General features: G+C 33.9%; 1 protein-coding gene, 1 long non-coding RNA gene and 1 pseudogene across 2 annotated transcripts; all 3 read left to right on the top strand.

The window, feature by feature from the left end:
* Nucleotides 1-9,770: 9,770 nt before the first annotated feature.
* On the top strand, nt 9,771-10,943 carry LOC113381810 (annotated as a pseudogene).
* Nucleotides 10,944-12,031: 1,088 nt separating this feature from the next.
* Nucleotides 12,032-14,010, top strand: LOC113381809. The gene is made up of 3 exons (XR_003367586.1): nt 12,032-12,137; nt 12,214-12,279; nt 13,891-14,010. It is a non-coding gene; the product is annotated as an uncharacterized LOC113381809 (long non-coding RNA).
* Nucleotides 14,011-14,394: 384 nt separating this feature from the next.
* On the top strand, nt 14,395-18,524 carry LOC113381811 (the record flags this gene model as incomplete). Its single annotated transcript, XM_026620487.1, has 5 exons — nt 14,395-15,900; nt 15,969-16,227; nt 17,758-17,952; nt 18,012-18,352; nt 18,413-18,524. Coding segments are annotated over exons 1-5 (2,413 nt in total), but the record flags the coding sequence as incomplete, so codon positions are not given.
* Between the last annotated feature and the right edge of the window lie 234 nt (nt 18,525-18,758).

The raw sequence follows: 18,758 nt of genomic DNA, 5'->3' as shown, positions 1-18,758 counted from the left end.
ACTCACACTCATACCTTTTCCAAATTTGGTCTTATTGGATTCAGAATGGCTTGAAACGTCGAGAAAACATAAAATTAGAGAATCGGATTTTTTTGATGAAAACATAAACTTCTCCTTCGGGAAGTTAAAAATCAGCAAAAAAAATTTTGCGAAGGTTTATTTATACGCTCGCTGTTTTTTAGTGTTAAAATGTCTGTGGCATACCACCATTACCAAAATATTCAAAAAAATTAATTTTTGCGAAAGTATTATGACTATAATTTGTTTAAAAAAGTTATTATTTTAAATTAAAAAGTTAAGTTTGACTAAAGATTTTGTACTTATTTTATTCTTATTGTTCTTATTTTGTTTCAAACAATTTTAAACAATAAAGTTTTAAAGATTTTGTAAATAATGAAATTTTCTGAAAAAAAGGCGTAAGCCAGTCAATGTAAATTTCGAAGGAAAATCTAAAAAAACGCGATTTGCGAGAAATTTTTTGGTTTAAAAACAATGAATTGACATTATTCTTACAGTAAAATTGGAAGAAAAATCTGAAAAAACGTGATTTGCAAAAAATCTTAAGAATCCATTTTTTGATTTAAAAAACATTGAATTGACATTATTCTTCAGAAAATTACAAATTTGTAATATACAAAAAATAAATTTTATTATAATAAATGTATATAAAAAAATTATTGATAATGCAATGGACTAGACTAGAAGATCATTTATTCAACTTTTCTCCCAATGTTATGCTTTTTTATAACTTATTCAAGCAAAATTGAATATTTTCCAGTTTGCAACGTCTCAAGAACATCCCCGGCCACTACTCATCCAGCGATGTCATCACTCCTGGTCATCTGGCCAGAAACACTCAGGCGAACGTCGCTAAGCAATTGGCCTACGTCGACAAGAACTACATGTAGGTCGAATGATAATCAAAAATCGAACTTTTATTAATATGTATTAAAAATACTTTTTTATTATCATTATAGACCTCCGATGCCGGAAACGATACCACCAGCCATCGTCATCAGACACTCTGAACGAAATAAGGAGTATTGGGCTCCCAGACCAGTCGATTGCGCCTGGGACACTTTCAATTTGCATAGAAAGCTGTTTTTGGAATTAGGACCGGAGGATATTAGACCGAGTTAGTAATTAATGAACTAATGGTGTAAAGTAAAGTTCTAGGAATAAAATTAATTGCTAATTTTATAAACCAGATTTCTATGGAGTCCGATATTGAAAGAAGCTTTTTGTACTGGTAAACATAGTATTAGATTGTATTGAAGTTGTTAAGAGGCCGTCCATTAATCATATTATTAGAATTTTTCACTTAATGATTTATGGATATATTTAAAATTATCCTTCTAAAAAAACGTAAAATGTTTGTATATATATGTAGCCGAGCAAATCATTTGATATCAAAATCGTACATCAAATTAGTTTCTTTGTAAAGTCTCGAGTTATCAATAAACTCGCATTATCAACGCGCTAATATAGTGTCACCTACTGTTTCATTTCAAAATATACTTAATTAATATGTAATGGCTCACTTGCGCCGTATATATACTAGCTGACCCGGCAAATGTTGTTTTGCTAAGTAAGGTATATTCAAAACAATTTCTACAGAATCAACAAAAAATAATATGTTTGGTGATATAAGGATGTGTTGTTTGAATGCTATATACAATGAGGTATTATAAACCCCATTAGTTTGTCTATATTTTGTCAATACAATCAAACTGGAAGTTTTATACACTTTCTATAGAAAACATAGAACAATCTTTAGAAAACAAGTAGAAACAAGTCTTTTTTGGTCTTTCGACTTATAGATTACGTTTCAAGTTTTCAGATTCTTTTTGGATTCTGGATTTTGTGTATAATTGTAAATAATACTACTGACCTTATATAAAATTTCCAAATTTCTGCGAGGGGAGATGGAAAATGAATTAAGTATTTCTTCTGTGACCTGCTTTTTGAAAAATTTCAAGTAACATTTGATGACTTAAAGTAAATTTAATAAAAAGTATATATTTAGAGCAGGGCGAGGCACAAAAGTCCAATTTGACTTTGAGCAAATATAAACTATATTATAAAAACCAAACCAATTATATCACAACAAATAACACATTTCAAACAAACAATTATCTGACTACGTTCAGTAAACTGCCTTCTACTTCATCATTGTAGAAATGTGTTTTTTTTAAAATGTCTTTTAAAAATTTGTTATCTAAACCTTCTTACCCTTTAGGCGGAGTAACTAGGAACAGCCAGGTGGCAAACAGGTTTGATGTCTTTAAAAGGTATTTTACAAAATAATTACATTTTTAACTAATGCTAAAAAACCTCCAACGGAAGAAAATACTTTTATTATGGATTTTCAAAGATTACCGTTTATTCCCCGATAGGAAAGTTATGAGAATCAAGGTTATAGCTGGTTAAACATCTTTTTCCCTCTACTTTAAAATATTGTCGTTAAGCAATGCTAAACTTCACTGGTTTTTGACACATTGGTGGTTGACCTTTTTAACCTCGGACCTGCATATATTACTATATATTCTTCGATTCTGGGAAATCATAACGGAAAAAATGTTATTCGACAAAATGTCTATTTGATCGATACCAAATTTAGATAACAAATTAGAATTTAAATAACAAATACAAAATAATATAACCTAGAAAATATTTTATTAATACCAATGAGTATATAATTATACAAATGAGATCTTACAGAGCACCGTGAATGAGAAAAATATGCCAAACAGTGCATTTTCATATTAACATTTCAAAAAAGTTGATATTTTGAGTCTCTAGTAACGCTTGCGGCCCGTTTACTAACGTTTTTGTATATAAATAAAACTACGAACAAATCTACTTACTACAATTTAATCATAATTAAATAATATTCACGTAAAACATCCTATTAAACGTAATTGAACATCATCTGTCAAAAACGTTTGACATTCGACGTATTAGCCACCGTATATTGTTTTATTCAAATTACGCTTCTACAAAAATTTTCAAATTAAAAATGAAAAGTTTCTACGCGATTTTGAAATAACATCTCGCCTTTCCGACAACCTACTGATTAGCACGAATTTTTCAAGACTAAGATTGGCCAAATCGGTTTAGCCGTTTTCGAGTTTTACTTAGACATTTGATCGAGAGCTCCATTTTTATATATAAGATAATCTTTATCTATTTTCTATTTCCAGGGAGACACAACATCTTCCCGAGGCCCTACGACATGGAACTGGAGTGCATAAAGTACGAAAGGCACAAGATCGGCCTCCGGGAATTGGAGAAATACAGGATCGTTTGCGGCGAAGAGAAGAAGGACGCCGCCGAAGAGGCCCGAAAGGCGCACGAAATCGAAGAGGAGAAGAGAAAGGAACTGAGGTGGACTCAGTGTCTGGACGAACTGCCCATTGGGTTGCCGGTCGATGAACGACTCAGGAGGATGAACAAGTAAGTGATGAACAAGTGTTAGTTGGAAAGTATTGTCATGTGGTAATAGGGAAAGTACGTACAAAATGACATGGTATTGTGTTTTTCAATTATATTTATTAATATTGTTCGCGCCAGAATCTTCTTAGATGTCGCCAGTTGATATTGGTAATAATCAGACAACACCTTTTCTCTGGCAATCCGCAAAGATTTGGACGTAATAGCTAATCTGACGTGTGAACGAGGAAGTTCTCGCCCTAGACAATATGTTCTCGCTGTCTGGCTTGTCACGTAGGCCATTTTTCATTGGTGTTCCGTATGAGTTTAGTTCATTTTCCGAGAGTTCGATGTTATTGGTGAAAATAAATGTTATTAAACTCATCCAGTGTTTCTTATTGTGCTTCTATAGTCAATCCTACCTCAGTATCCATTCCTTATAGCGATCTGAGAATTCCAGACTTGAAGACATTCTCCGACTGGGCCGCCGAACAGCAGAACACACCGAGTGAATTTTCCTTAATATATTCAATTATATCAAATCCTCGGAATAGTTATTGAGTCAAATTCAATTAGCTATTCCGAAAGGGTCTAACTAACCCCCATCCGTAACAAATATTGTAATCAGTGTCAATCGTTTTTATTTATTTACACCAGGCATCGGCAACCTACGGCACGCGTGCCAGGCTTGGCACGCGACGGCGTTCTGCATGGCACTCTACAAAATAATCAGGGCAATCGCAAACATATCGAGACGAAGTGATTTTTAAATAAGAAAAAATGTTGAAATATAATTACTTATCTAATGTAGCTCGCTAATGTAATTCAATCTACATTGAAGCACTTAAAGATGAATTTTCCAGATGCAAAGACTTTAAAGCTTATGTGCCTAAATTTTCCTTCCTCATAAAACCAGATTTCATAGATCCATCAATAATACCGTTTGATTTTTCAATTTTTGAGTGGATGAATGTTGATGATTTTGAAATGGAAATTATGGAACTAATATCTTTAGAATTATGGAAAACAAAATTTAAGGAATTACGAAAAAATCAGGAAGACGACTCCATGGAAAATTAAATTGTTGGATGACATTGTCGGAAATATTTAATTGTTTAAAGAAAATTGCATGCGTTATCTTTTCACCTTTTGGTTCCACATATCAATTTTACACCCATTGTAGTATTTTTACACCCATTGTAGTATTGTTTACAAACATTGTAGTAATTTTACACCCATTGTAGTATTGTTTACAAACATTGTAGTAATTTTACACCCATTGTAGTATTTTTACACCCATTGTAGTAATTTTACACCCATTGTAGTATTGTTTACAAACATTGTAGTAATTTTACTCCCATTGTAGTAATTTTACACCCATTGTAGTATTTTTACACCCATTGTAGTAATTTTACACCCATTGTAGTAATTTTACACCCATTGTAGTATTGTTTACAAACATTGTAGTAATTTTACTCCCATTGTAGTATTTTTGCAAACATTGTAGTAATTTTACACCCATTGTAGTATTTTTACACCCATTGTAGTAATTTTACACTCATTGTAGTATTGTTTACAAACATTGTAGTAATTTTACTCCCATTGTAGTAATTTTACACCCATTGTAGTAATTTTACACCCATTGTAGTATTTTTACACCCTTTTTATTAAGGCACGATGCCATGCACCCCACTAGTTAATAAAAATGTTTAAAAGATAAATTTGGTTATAATTCTTCTCCCCCAGAACCTGGTTATATATTTCAGAATTCAGGCGGCACCCTGAATCATATTGGTAGAGTGGCTCGGCACACCACAGTTAAAAGCTTGCCGACCCCTGATTTACACTACCAATTATATGGTCTTTTAATTTAGTAGAAACTGTAATAACTAATTTATTGAGAACTAATAACAAAAACCATTTTGTGCATATAGTACGGACAAAATGGCATAAAAAGGACATACCGATTTTTTTTTCATTTCTATGGGCTTTTCGCCAACATTTATTTATTTATTTTTAAATATATAGCCCACAGATTCCTTCCAAGAGGATTTAAAAATACAATTATTTTACATTATGGATAACAATTAACATATATACGAAATTACAATATTTAGTAAAGTTAATAATGTGCTCAACATAAAATTACATATAATACGGAATGTAACAATATTATTTATTCACAGAATAAGATAAAATGATGAAAGATATTTGAAAATAATATAAAAAGGTTAACTTGTGCAGATGGAGATTATTCGATTAGGAGAAGTGTTGTGAATATCTATTTCATTATTAATGAAGTTAAAGTTAGAGGACATATGCGAATTTAAGAGAGAATTAGATTTAGGAGTAGGATAATTGAAAAATAATTGTGAACTCGTAGATAGATAGCCAAGGAACATTAAAGGATAGTTTATAATATTTAACTGTTAGACTACGGCGAGGCGCCCTCGCGCTTCGATGTTTCGTCTTTGAAACAACTTTGCAACTCGATTGCTTTAAAAAAATTAAAACTTTTAAATTGTATAAAAAAAACTTCTGCTTTTTAAAAATGTCAATTTTTTTCAAACATCCTCAAATGTCAAAATTAATCAAAGTTTTCAAAACACTGTAAGGCTCTTAATTATGTTATAGGAAGTTTCAGCAATTTACCTCAAGTCATGCAACACTAGTTACAAACAACAATGGCAATGTTTGCGTTTGTGTTTACATGCGCATACATACTTCAACCAATTTTTGTGCCAAACGATTCAGAATGAATCGCAACGTTGAGATAGATTCTAATATAAACTACTCATTCTGAAAGTTTTTAATTAATTTTGAAATTTGTGAAATAGTTAGCTTGAAAAATATTTGGGAAATGTTTGTATATTCCCACATATCAAGATGCCTATTGATTTTATTTCAATTAGCAAAGCTATTTTTTTAAGTTAACTTCCCGAAAGAGGCCATCACACTATTTGAAAGCATTTAATATTCTTTGAACATTTCGTTACGGTACGGGAAGTTCCAGCAATTTGCCTTAAGGCACGATGCCATACATACCACTATTGAATTCTTATAAATATTAGGCAATGATACTCTATTTATTTATAATAATCTATTTGAAAGCATTTGATATTCCTCGAACATTTTGTTACGGCACGGGATGTTCCAGCAATTTGCCTTTTTGCACACTAGTTTTAATTGTAACAAACGTCAAAAAAACTACTCATTTTCTCAAAATTTGGTGAATTTTTTAAATTAAACGACTTGTCGTAGGGCCGTAATATTTTAGTATGATCTATGAGACTATGGTATCTACCGTCAAAAAAAATCAATCTTTATTACAAGAAAACGGCTCGGCCGATCTTTATCAAAAACTAATCAGCACGGTTTCCAACCAAAATCTTTCGAACGGTTTTTGAATTTTCAAAATTGATTGAGAATTGCGGGCTAAAACGTGGACGAAATTTTTTTTACTTTTCTGAGATTTACAAAGAAATGGCTTGGCTGACCGACGCGCAAATTTGATAAACCCTAGTCTTCAACAAGATACATCGAATGGTGGAAAATCTGTTCACGCACACACATACTTTTTCCAAATTCGGTCTCATTCGACTCAGAATGGCTTGAAACGTCGAGAAAACATAAAATTAGCGAATCGGACTTTTTGATGAAAACAAACTTCTCCTTCGGGAAGTTAACAAAAATAGTAATAATGAGTTGTACTGCCCTATGAAGTAGTGTGAGAGTTTTTCCCATTTACATTTCGCACCACAGTACCCGAGATACGCTAATTAAATTAATTATATAAATATTATATAATATTAATAATAAAACACATTAATATTATAAGTATTAATAGTTATGTTATTTTCTTCCAGGGTTGGTCAACCTTTCGAATCCCAAGCAATGAAGTGGTACAGCGACAACTTTCCGCCGCCTCTCATAAAACCTCTCCGACACGGTAAAAAGCCTCGCTTTTAACGTCAACAAAATTCAAAATGTCCAAATCACCTGTCAAAAATCATCATCGAAACAAAACCAAATCTACTCAAAATTCCAAAAAAATCCAATTCCAATTTCTTTCCTTGGCAGACGTCAAAGATTTCAAAATTGTACCGATGTGTTTGGAGCAAAGCGGAGCACAAACTCCGCTCCTTAAGGAGAATTAGAACGAATTGATGGAACAAACAAATCCTAAGTCTAAATGCTGATCCGGGGGGATAGAAGGATGCTTATCTGTGTGACCTTTACGCAGATATGCATGTTGAGAAACACTGGATCATTGAAATTGATTAATTTTGAAATGAAGTGAACGTTAAGGAGGAGGACAGAGGAGAAGACATGCTTAATATTGAGGACAAGCTGTTTCTTCTTGATTTTGTTATTGACAAGGTAAGGGGATGTGATGGACATAAAATTAATTAAGCTTAAAATTTAAGCTAGTTGTAAGTGGCATTTTGCCTTAAGGCAAGTTGCATGTACTTACCAGTACGTATGCATAATCAACTTAGTTAGTCAATAGGAATTGAAATCTATTTAATATATTTTTAACTTCGGGAAGAAGTTTGTTTTCATTAAAAAATCCGATTCGCTAATTTTATGTTTTCTCGACGTTTCAAGCCATTCTGAATCGAATGAGACCAAATTTGGAAAAAGTATGTGTGTGTGCGTATGTGTGCGGGTGCGTGCATGTGAACAGATTTTTGACCTTTCGTCGATGTTTTCTCAATAACGGCTATACCGATTTCAAAAATTTAAAATCTATTCCATGTATCTCGATAAGGACTAGCGTTTGTCAATTTTACGCGACTATTGGCCGAACCGTTTCTTTGTAAATCGCAGAAAATTTTTTCATCTACGTTTTAGCCTGCAATTCTAAATCGATTTTAAAAATTCAAAAACTGTTCAATAGATTTTGATTGGGAATAGACCTGATTAGTTTTTCGTAAAGATCGGCGGGGCCGTTTTCTTGTAATAAAGTGTTAAAAAAATTTTTTTCGACGATCATACTAAAATATAACGGCCCTACGCCAACTAGGTTAGCTTTAAAAATTCGTCAAAGTTTGCAATAATTAGTATGGTCTTTTTGGCATTTGTCAAAATTAGACCTTTCATCGACGTTTGCTCAAAAACATCTAAACCGATTTCAAAAATTTAAAATCCAATCGATGTATTTCGATGTGGATCATCTTTTCTCAGTTTTGTGCAGCGATCGGCCGAGCAGTTTATTTGTAATTTAGAAAAAAGTGTTAAACTTTTCGTCCACAGTTAAGCTCATACTACCGAATCGATTTAAAAAAATCAAAAACTGTTCAAAAGATATTAATAGGGAATGATACTAATTAGTTTGTGGTAAAGATCTACCAAGCTGTTTTCTTGTAATCAACTGTTGAAAAAAATATTGTTGATTTTCATAAAAAATTTAATAGCGATAGATGTGATGGTCTTATGGAACACACTAAAATGTTACAGCTCTACGACAAGTAGTTCAATTTTATAAATTCATCAATGTTTGAAAAATATTATGGTCAAAATTTGTGTTAAAAGTCGTTTGTTATGTCAAAAGTCGTTTTTTGTGATTAGAAATAGCTTTGGAATTAGCAAACGTTGAGTTATAGTAATCGCCCAAAAATCGAAAATGGAATGTTTGCATATCTTTACGCAGTGCCGGCTTTAGGGTAGGGCGAGGTGGGCAACCGCCCTGGGCGCCGGCAAAAAGGGGCGCTGCAGGCGCCCCCCGGCTTATGCTCATAGTTCGAGGTCTGCTTAGTCGTCTCGTAAATTCCCTAAATTAAGCGTTTTTTTTGTCTATTGTCAAAACACATTGTCCTTTTAACGTTTTGGTAAAAAAAAAAGCTAGCGTTATTGTAGCGAAGCGTAACAAACTCAGCTCATTCGCATGGGATAGCGAACTTGGCTACTTGGCCAGTCACTCGAAATGGCAAAATCATTGATCACATAATTACTAGTGGCCCAGTGCAAACTCGCATTGATAATTATCCGAAGAATGATGCAGGCCGACATTTCTCTAATTCTCATTTCACAAAAATTCTTACAAACAATGAAACAATTCAGCGCCGTTGGTTAATTTACTCCGTTTCTAAGGATCGAGTTTATTGTTTTTGTTGTAGACTATTTGATAGTAGCTCAACGTCGAACTTAGTATCTCAAGGGTATAACAACTGGAAATACTTGTCTGAAATATTAAAAAATCATGAAAATAGCACTTTTCATAAGAAGTTTTACTTTTTCATGGATTGAAGCTGAACTACGATTAAAAATAGAAAAAACGATGGAATAATGTTTTGTCTAGATTGATGCATATCACACTTTATTTAGCCGAAAACAATATGACGTTCAGAGGCACTTCTGACAAACTATATACGCCAAATAACGGAAAGTTCTTAGGCTTTGTACAAATACTAGCCAAATTTCATCTAGTCATGCAGGAGCACTTGCGATTAGCTATGAAGGGTGGTATTTCAGACCACTCAGCTTCTGTTCATCGATGGAAAATTCTAACCGATTACTTGGGACTATATACTATAAAAAAGCACAGTGACACTCGTTCGGAAGCAAGAATAAGTAGTGTTACAGTAGTCTGTTATCAAATTAGTACTATCCATGATGCTTTGATTACTTTGGCTCTTGAAACTCAGAAAACTGATGTTCAAATGTCTCATGAAGCTACTACTCTAGCCGAACAACTAAAAGATTTCAGCTTCATAGTTTCATTGGTTGTTTGGTATGACATACTTCATCAAATAAATGTTGTAAGTAAATCTCCACAGTCAACAGATATGGATCTTGGTAAATGTACACAAATGTTGAAAAAATGCGGCAATTTTTTGGAAGACTACAGATATACGGGCTTTAAAAGCGCTATTTTAACTGCGAAGGAGTTGGCTGAAGAACTAGAAATTGAGCGTCAAGCTGGTGAAATTGCACGCGATGACCCTATAACTTCTCCAGAAAAAAATTTGAGGTTGAATTTTTCAACTGTCTTTTGGACAACATTAATTTCAATCAATGAAAGGTTCGAACAGTTAAATGAGTACTCGGAATATTGGTCTTTTTTGTACAATATTAAACAGATTCCAGAAAAACGCGACCTTCTCAAGCTCTGTAGTGATCTCCAATTAAAATTAACTGTAGACTCTAAATCAGACATAGATGGTTGTATGTTATGTGATGAACTTATAAGTCTGGCATCCCACCTGATAAAAATGTGGTTACTCCCATTTTTGTTATAAATTTTATCAACGATTTCAACTTACAAGAACTGTATCCAAATGTATGGATATCATTGCGAATTTTATTAACTATACCTGTAACGGTTGCTAGTAGGGAGCTTTTCAAAGCTGAAGCTAATAAAAACCTATCTTCGATCAGCGATTTCGCAATCTAGATTGACAAACTTAGCAACTGTGTCAATTGAGAACGAAATTGCTGAAAACACCGACTTCGACAACCTTATAAAAGAGTTTGCTAATAGAAAGGCCAGAAAAGTAAAATTATATTAGTAGTTCTATTAATGGTTATCTTTTATAATAATTTTTTTTTAATAAACGGTTATTTCATTAGATGTTTTTCTTTTTTCCAAATGGGTTTGAATTGCAGGTGAAGGGCGCCGTAGAAATCTCGCCCAGAGCGCTGGTAGTGTTAAAGCCGGCCCTGTCTTTACGTTTGAGAGGTTTCTGAACATTTTTTTGCATACCTTGAAAAATGGATGTGGTGTATTTTGTGTGGATACAATTTTATGTCCACGATTTCGGGCGCACGGATCAATCGATTTGAATTAACTAGTCGAAAGTGGCATTTTCCCATTGACAAGTTTCCAATAGTTTTAATAATTGACCTAATCAATCAAAATTTAGTTTTAGATATTTAGCTTAAATTTTCAAATGTTGGCGATATCCAATTGAATTTACTCAAACATATTTAAATTATCTGTAATTACATTAATTATATTGCACAAGTACATGCTTGTATGTCCTAAAATTGTAGCCCATTATTTTAAGTGAAGTTAATCATTTACTTGGATTTCTTTCGACTGTAAAATATCTTAAGGAGAAAATACAAAATTAAGGAGTAAGCTACATAAATTAATTAGCTTTCTTTCCTTATGGTGAAATAAAAAAGTTTGCGTGGACTTCTGTCGGCTCTAAAATATCTTAAGAAGAAAATCAAGAAAGCGATATATGTAATAGCCTTATTTTTGAATAAGATTATACTCCTTATCGTAAGAAGAATTAGGTTGGTTTGACTTCTGTCGATTGGAATTGAAATTACAACCTACTTATATTTACTCGTACTTTGTTATCGGTCTCTTTTATTTCTGCAAATATTTAAGAGAAGATAATGACAGTGTAAATTTATCCAAGAAGTTGGTAAATAGCTTGGAATGCAAAAATGTAAACAAAACATAAGTTACTTATTGCAAGATGTTATTATTCAGGTGTTTACCGAGATTTATAATTATCGATGCTTATGGAAGTTTATGCAACTAGTTTTATGAAATGCAACTTTACCCATTTAAATATTTTTCTATTTTTTTTTTTGATTTCCAGGTCGATTTGACGATTCTTCCGTACGAGGCGCACGCCCAGGACAAGACCTGCGTCTGCTTCGAGTTTCTGAACAATGCGGTCGTCACGCTCAACCAGGATGAATTCGACGCCGAGCCCCATCCGGACTACCCCTTTACATTCCTCAAGGTAGCAAAAGATACATTTACATTAGTTACATACATCAATATTAGTTGAATATTATATTATTTTCTTCTGTTATTAGGGAGGCAAATCTTGCCTGTTTCCGATGTCGGCCGAGATTGAGGTGTGGGCGATGACGGATTTTCAGGTAATGGATAGAATATAATTTACATAATATATATATATATATATATATATATATATGTGTGTGTGTGTGTTTGTGTGTGTTTGTGTATTTCCTGACCTGGCATATCTTATTTAGTCATAAAAAATATTTCTAGAACATTTATAGTATAAAAAATAGCTAACTTGTTGTAGTTGTGAATATAAAAGTGTGTGATATACAGTGAAAGAGGCAGCTAACACAAATTATATGGATGGTTTACCCACTACAACGTATGCCACATATAAATGTTCTTGGGGCATCTTGATAGTCATTTCAAGAACCATCCTAATCTAAAACTGATTAAATTTATGTTGCACTGACAAATTTAGATAGTCAAGGTTTTGATATATTATTACCTCGATTTTTATTAACTCATTAATTATTAACTTCCCGAAGTAGAGTTCATATTTTCATCAAAAAATCCGAATCGCTATTTTATGTTTTCTCGACGTTTCAAGTCATTCTGAATCGAATTAGGCCACATTTTGAATAAGTCTGTGTGTGTATGCATGTATGTGAACAGATTTTTCGCCGTAAATCAACGTTTTCTCAAAAACGGCTGGACCGATCTCAAAAATTTAAAGGCCATTCGATGCATTTCGATGAGGACTAGCGTTCATCGGTTTTGTGCGACGATCGGCCAAACCGTTTCTTTGTACATCGCAGAAAATTGGAAAAAGTTCGTCCACATTTTAGCCCGCAATTCTGAATAGATTTTAAAAATTCAAAAACCGTTCGAAAGATATTGGATCGGTCCTGCCATTTTCTTGTAATAAAGTGTTAAACTAATTTTTTTCGACAATTTTTATTATTTTTTTGACAGTAGATACCATAGTCTCAAAGATCATACTAAAATATTACGACCCTACGAAACGTTAAAAATTCGTCAAAGTTTGCAAATTTTTTTTTAAATTATAATCAAATATTTGTCAAAATTAGACTTTTGATCGACATTTTCTCAAAAACGCCTGAACCGATTTCAGAAATTTAAAAGCCATTTGATGTATTTCAATGAGGACTATCATTTGACAGTTTTGTGCGACGATCTGCCAAGCCGTTTCTTTATAATTCAGTTTATCAGCCTACCAGTTTATCTGTCTATCTGTCTTTTTTTTTATCTTCTTATCTGTTTATCTGTTTACCTGCCAACCTGCTTACATGTATAATTTTCTACTTTTCACTACCCATAAACCTGTATACACATCTGTTTATCTATTCACCAATAATTGCATTAATATGTGAATCAATAGTAATGATTTGTAAAGATCATATTTGACCAACAAATGTCAATTTTTGTAAAAAAAACTAGCATCTCCAAAACCGCCTTCGCAAAAATTTGATTCTTAATTCCGTCAACACAAGTGAAATATTTTTTGAATCATTCAAATCGGATGCTCTCAATAACTCTCACTTTCAGAACTTTTTCTCTGTATTTTGAAAACGGTTGGGAATCGGTTAATTTATTATTTTTAAGTTAATTAGTAATTTTCTCCAAGATACACCAAAATTCTTCAAGTTTTTGTTCTTTCAAGCGTAAAGATATGTCAAAATTTTCTACGGGAAGTTACCATCAGTTTATTTTCCTTTTGGCAGATAATAGTTTCGGTCTACAAAGAAGTCAAGGTGCCTAAAGAGGACAAAATCCCGATAGGTTTTTGCAACATCTCCATCGCCCAGCAATTCAAATGCATTTCGAGACAACTAAAGGAGAACGGATACAAGTATCCAGTATCAGAATCGCACAAAGACTGGTACGTAAAACTAGATTTTTAATTTAAACCAGGTATTTATATCTGGTTCTAATTTCAGTTTTCGGTTGGTTAATCTGGACGGCAGTTCCAGCGGTTCCTTAACCGTGTACCTTCGCCTGAGTTGCATCGGACGTACTATAATCACGTCCTTTGTTTTCGGAAGCGATGGCAATTTTGTCTTCAAAGGAAATGACGAAGAATACAACGTCATTATGAAAAGAAGAATAATTTGGTAAAAACCAAAGCACCTGGCAGTTTTATCGATTCTCCAGAAACCATTGCACAGATTAAGGAGACTATTATATCCAAAGAACGACAGAACTATATTTGTTCCAATAAACATATAATGGACATACCTTGCAGAAAGTCTGAGTTGGTGATAAAGGACAGTGGTAATAAAAAAGTGGTGCAGGTGGTGGATGGAGATCACCTGAATGATGATAAAATGCTTGAAACATTCTCGGACATACTTCAGAAGGGTAATTCGGGTTTTGGTGATACGAAGACTAAGGTTTTGAAAAATTTGAACACTAACTTTGTGGTTTCCACAGCCAAAACTGAACCATTAACTGTGCAGAAACCATTAAAAGTACAGAAACCAACGAGCAATAAAAGTGTTCCAAGCACTGATAGCAAGACCAAGGACAAGAGTCAATTGAACTTGGCAAATAAAGTTGATGCCAAAACTGGTTCATTTACTATATCCTCCAAAAACAGCAGTGCTTGTTCTGTTAAAAAAAGCTCTTTTATATCTAGAAAAGGCGATTACGTCGATTTGGAACAAGAGTATAAATTTATGGATGCACAGAAAAAAGCAAACGATGCTGCGGATAAAAATAAACCAACTTTATTTAAAAGTATGGTTTTTAGGAAGTTGGATGATGCTTCACAGATGTCCCAAGGAGATGACACGTCGAATGATAGTAAACCAGTTTTGAAAGGTATTTTAAAAAATAATAAAGAACCTGTGCATGTATTTCCTAGTGCAATTGGTGTACCTAACCTGTACAACGTAACCAGTTTGAAGGGTATTTTGAAATTGACAACCGAAACTGATGAAACCAACACGAGCCAAAAGTATGGCGCATTCAAAAGTATTTTAAAAAGTCTGCATATCAAAAATAAAACTGAAAAGACAAACTTGCCCATCGCAAGTATTGATGATGAAAAAGAAATTGCAGTGTTTGAAAGTGAAGCCAGTCAAAATGAACTGGAGTTGGTGGAGCATAACGATGTCGATTTGTGCAGTAGTGAACGAGAGGCACAGCTCAAGGCATCCCAAATTAAAGACAATATTGACCAAGAGGATGAAACAGACGACTTAGAAACTTGTAGAAGCGATGTGACAGTTGTAGCAGCTTCAAACTACCACATCAACGACAACGTCTGGTCTGATTTCCAGCCCAACACTCAATCAACCTTGTCCAGGAACAACAGCACTATAAAACAAGTAACACCAACCCACAGCGATTGCTCTGATGCCAACATGAACTACCAACTATCCTTCCAACATGTGACCGAAAAGATCTTGAACTCCTTATTCGTCAACTGTTGCGAAGTGCCAGTGACTCCTGCCAACAGTGAAATGAATTTTGCGAGACCACTTTCCAGAGTTTCATCCAGCTCTCATGTTGCCCAAGTGGACGAGGACGAAGAAACCGATTTGCTAACGGAAATCGATGAGATTGATGCCAATGATGATGATGATGGTAGATTGGAGTATTTTATGGAACCGTTTGAAGACACTTTGAAGTTCTTTGATGATTTCGATTTGGATGATGAGAAAGAGTTGACGATGACTATGAGCGATATTGGACCGACGAAGAACATGGAAGTAAAATCAGGCTTAGAGGTAAGTAGAACACACATGTGGTTGAATCGTGTTAGCCCAATGTACTATTTATACTGTGAATTTTCCAGCAACAAGCCATGGAGGCTCTGTCCCATGCAGTGAATAAAATCGACAGTCGTCCCTTCGAGTTGATGATGACGCATTCGGAGATGCAGCCAGCTGGATACATCAAAAACAAGGCTGTTCTGCTGGCCAATTCCAGACTTATGGCCAAGAATACAGATCTGGCCAAACCTTTCTTCGATGTTGCTTTTGAATCCAGGAGCAAAATGAAGGAGATCAACAGGGAGCAACAGAAGGAGTTTCTGGCCAGACAGGAATTTCTAGGTAATAAGCAAATTGTATTACACCAAAAAATTCGAATCGTTAATGTTATATTTTCTCGACGTTTCAAGCCATTCTGAATCGAATGAGCCCAAATTTGGAAAAAGAATATGTGTGTGTGTGTATATGCGAACAGATTTTTGCAGTAAACCGACGTTTTCTCAAAAAACGGCTTGACAGATTTCAAAAATTTAAAAGCCATTTGACGTATCTCCATGAGGACAATTGTTTCTTAGTTTTGTGCGACGATCGGCCAAGCCGTTTCTTTATAAACAGCAGAAAAGTTAAATATTTTTCGCCCACGTTTTAGCCCGCAATTCTGAATCGATTTTGAAAATTCTAAAACCGTTCGAAAGATATTGATTGGGATTCTGATTAGTTTTTGGTAGAGATCGTCTGGGCCGTTTTCTTGTATAAAGTGTTAAAAAAAAATGTTTTTGACGATTTTTATGATTTTTTTTTTACAGTAAATACTATAGTTTTATAGATCTTACTAAAATATTGCGGACCTACGACAAGTCATTCGACTTTAAAAATTCGTATGGTTTTTTTCGTTTGTCAAAATTGAAACTTACATCGACTTTTCTTGAAAACGGCTGCATCGATTTCAAAAATTAAAAGCCAATCGATGTATTTCGATGTGGATTACCTTTTTTCAGTTTTGTGCGACGATCGGCTGAGCCGTTTCGCTGTAAATAGCAGAAAAGTGAGAATTTTTTTGTCCACATTTCAACTCACAATCCTTAGTCGATTTTAAAAAGTAACTAGTGGTGTATGGTATCGTGAATGAATAATCACTTAACGTAAATTGCTGGAACTTCCCGTACCGTAACGAAATGTTCGAGGAAATTAAATGTGTTCAAATAGATTATTATAAATAAATATTGTAACATTGTGTCTAATATTTATAAGAATTATATAAATTGAATTGCAAAGTTGAAAATATTTGTTTAAAGTATATTAGAACTATAGTCACAATTAAAAATAAAATCTGAATAATTTTCGTTAAAAAAAAATAAAAAAAAAATTGAAATAAGATAAAAAATCTAAAAATAATTGTTTCGTCAACACAAGCAGAAAGTTTTCTGAAATCTGATGCTTAGTTTTCTCGAAAACTGCAATTTTTTGCAAATTTTGCTCGGTTCTCTCCGAAACGGATGGACTTGCCTCTGCCAAGAACTAATCACCACTTCTTCCCGTCATTACGAATTGAATGTTATTTGAATCATTCAAATCGGATATTCTGTTCTCTCAAAAGCTCGATTTCTATTTTCTGCACTCTTTGCACCGTATCTCCGTAACGGCTGGCATGCCTTTTTCAAAACTAATCAGCACATCTGCCTATCAATAGGAATCGAATGTTTTTTGAACCATTTAAATCGGTTGATCCGTGCGCCCGAAAACGTGGATGAAAACTTGTATCCATGCATACATACACACACACATCAATTTTTTTTCTGAGGTATGACAAAATGTCCAGAAACAAAAATTTTATCTTTTGTTACAAAATATTAATTTAGTTTCTTTTTTCAGAGCCTATTCCAAATTCTTCTGAACACATCAAGACACCCATACCATCCAGGAGCAACTCTGCACAAAACAATAACTTGAAGCACCAGATGCTGCTCGAAAAATACAGGTCGACTAGATTTCCCAAAGATTTGGAACTTATTGTCTCGGACGGCTTGAAAAGCATTGGTTTACTCCAGAAATTCGATAGCACTGAAGGTAAAAACTGGTGAAGGTAAAAACCACATTCTCATGCATTAACAACTTTTTTGTTACAGGTGTAAGATCTATGTGCAATCTGAGTAACTCCGACAAAGATCCTTTCAAATCCTACAAGGAAGCAGTGGCTCGCACAGCTATGGAGAATCTGCCAGCAACTTCCAAAAATTCTGTAAGCGTTTTTGTAGACTTAACAGAATCAACATCTACAGAATCGTCGGAAACGTCTAGTGGCAGTGGCAAGTTTGAACATGATCCTCGTGCCAAGTTCATCCAAAGACTATCTAAAGAAATACGTGATGCCACTGACAAGAAGGATCTCAAGGCTTTTGCTAAACAGGAGCAATTGGAAGCCAAGAACTTCTCGAGAAACATGAAGGACAGGAAAGCTAAAAGAAGTGTAAAGTTGCAAATGCTAATCCTTCTGCAAAACAAAAACTGTTGTTAAAATACCAAAAAGGCACCTAGTGGTGCTTCCAAAAGTGCTCCACATTTTAATAGTGCATCGAGAAATGTTCATGTTGAACAAAGTCCTAAACCTAAGACGAGGAAAAAGAAGAAGAAACCAGCAGGCAAATGATTAAAGGATAATAGATCAATCTCAGGTTAGTGGAGGTTTTAATATGGTTTTGGTTGCAGGATGAATGAGAAATTAATAAGAAAATTACGTAAAATGTCATTAATGGAGTGATTGGTCGTTGATGGATGAACTAGAAGCCGAAATGCGTTCGAAGAATGTTTTATAACTCTCGAAGAATAATACTTGAAAATGAATGTGTCCTATGTCCTTTAATGTTGAATTCATA

This window comes from Ctenocephalides felis, unplaced genomic scaffold (assembly GCF_003426905.1).
Source record: "Ctenocephalides felis isolate EL2017-DRISC unplaced genomic scaffold, ASM342690v1 CF-g0.4_SCAFFOLD_03074, whole genome shotgun sequence".
Lineage (NCBI taxonomy): Eukaryota > Metazoa > Arthropoda > Insecta > Siphonaptera > Pulicidae > Ctenocephalides > Ctenocephalides felis.
Note: the sequence above shows the minus strand (reverse complement) of the source record. Positions and strands in the feature narration are given on the sequence as shown.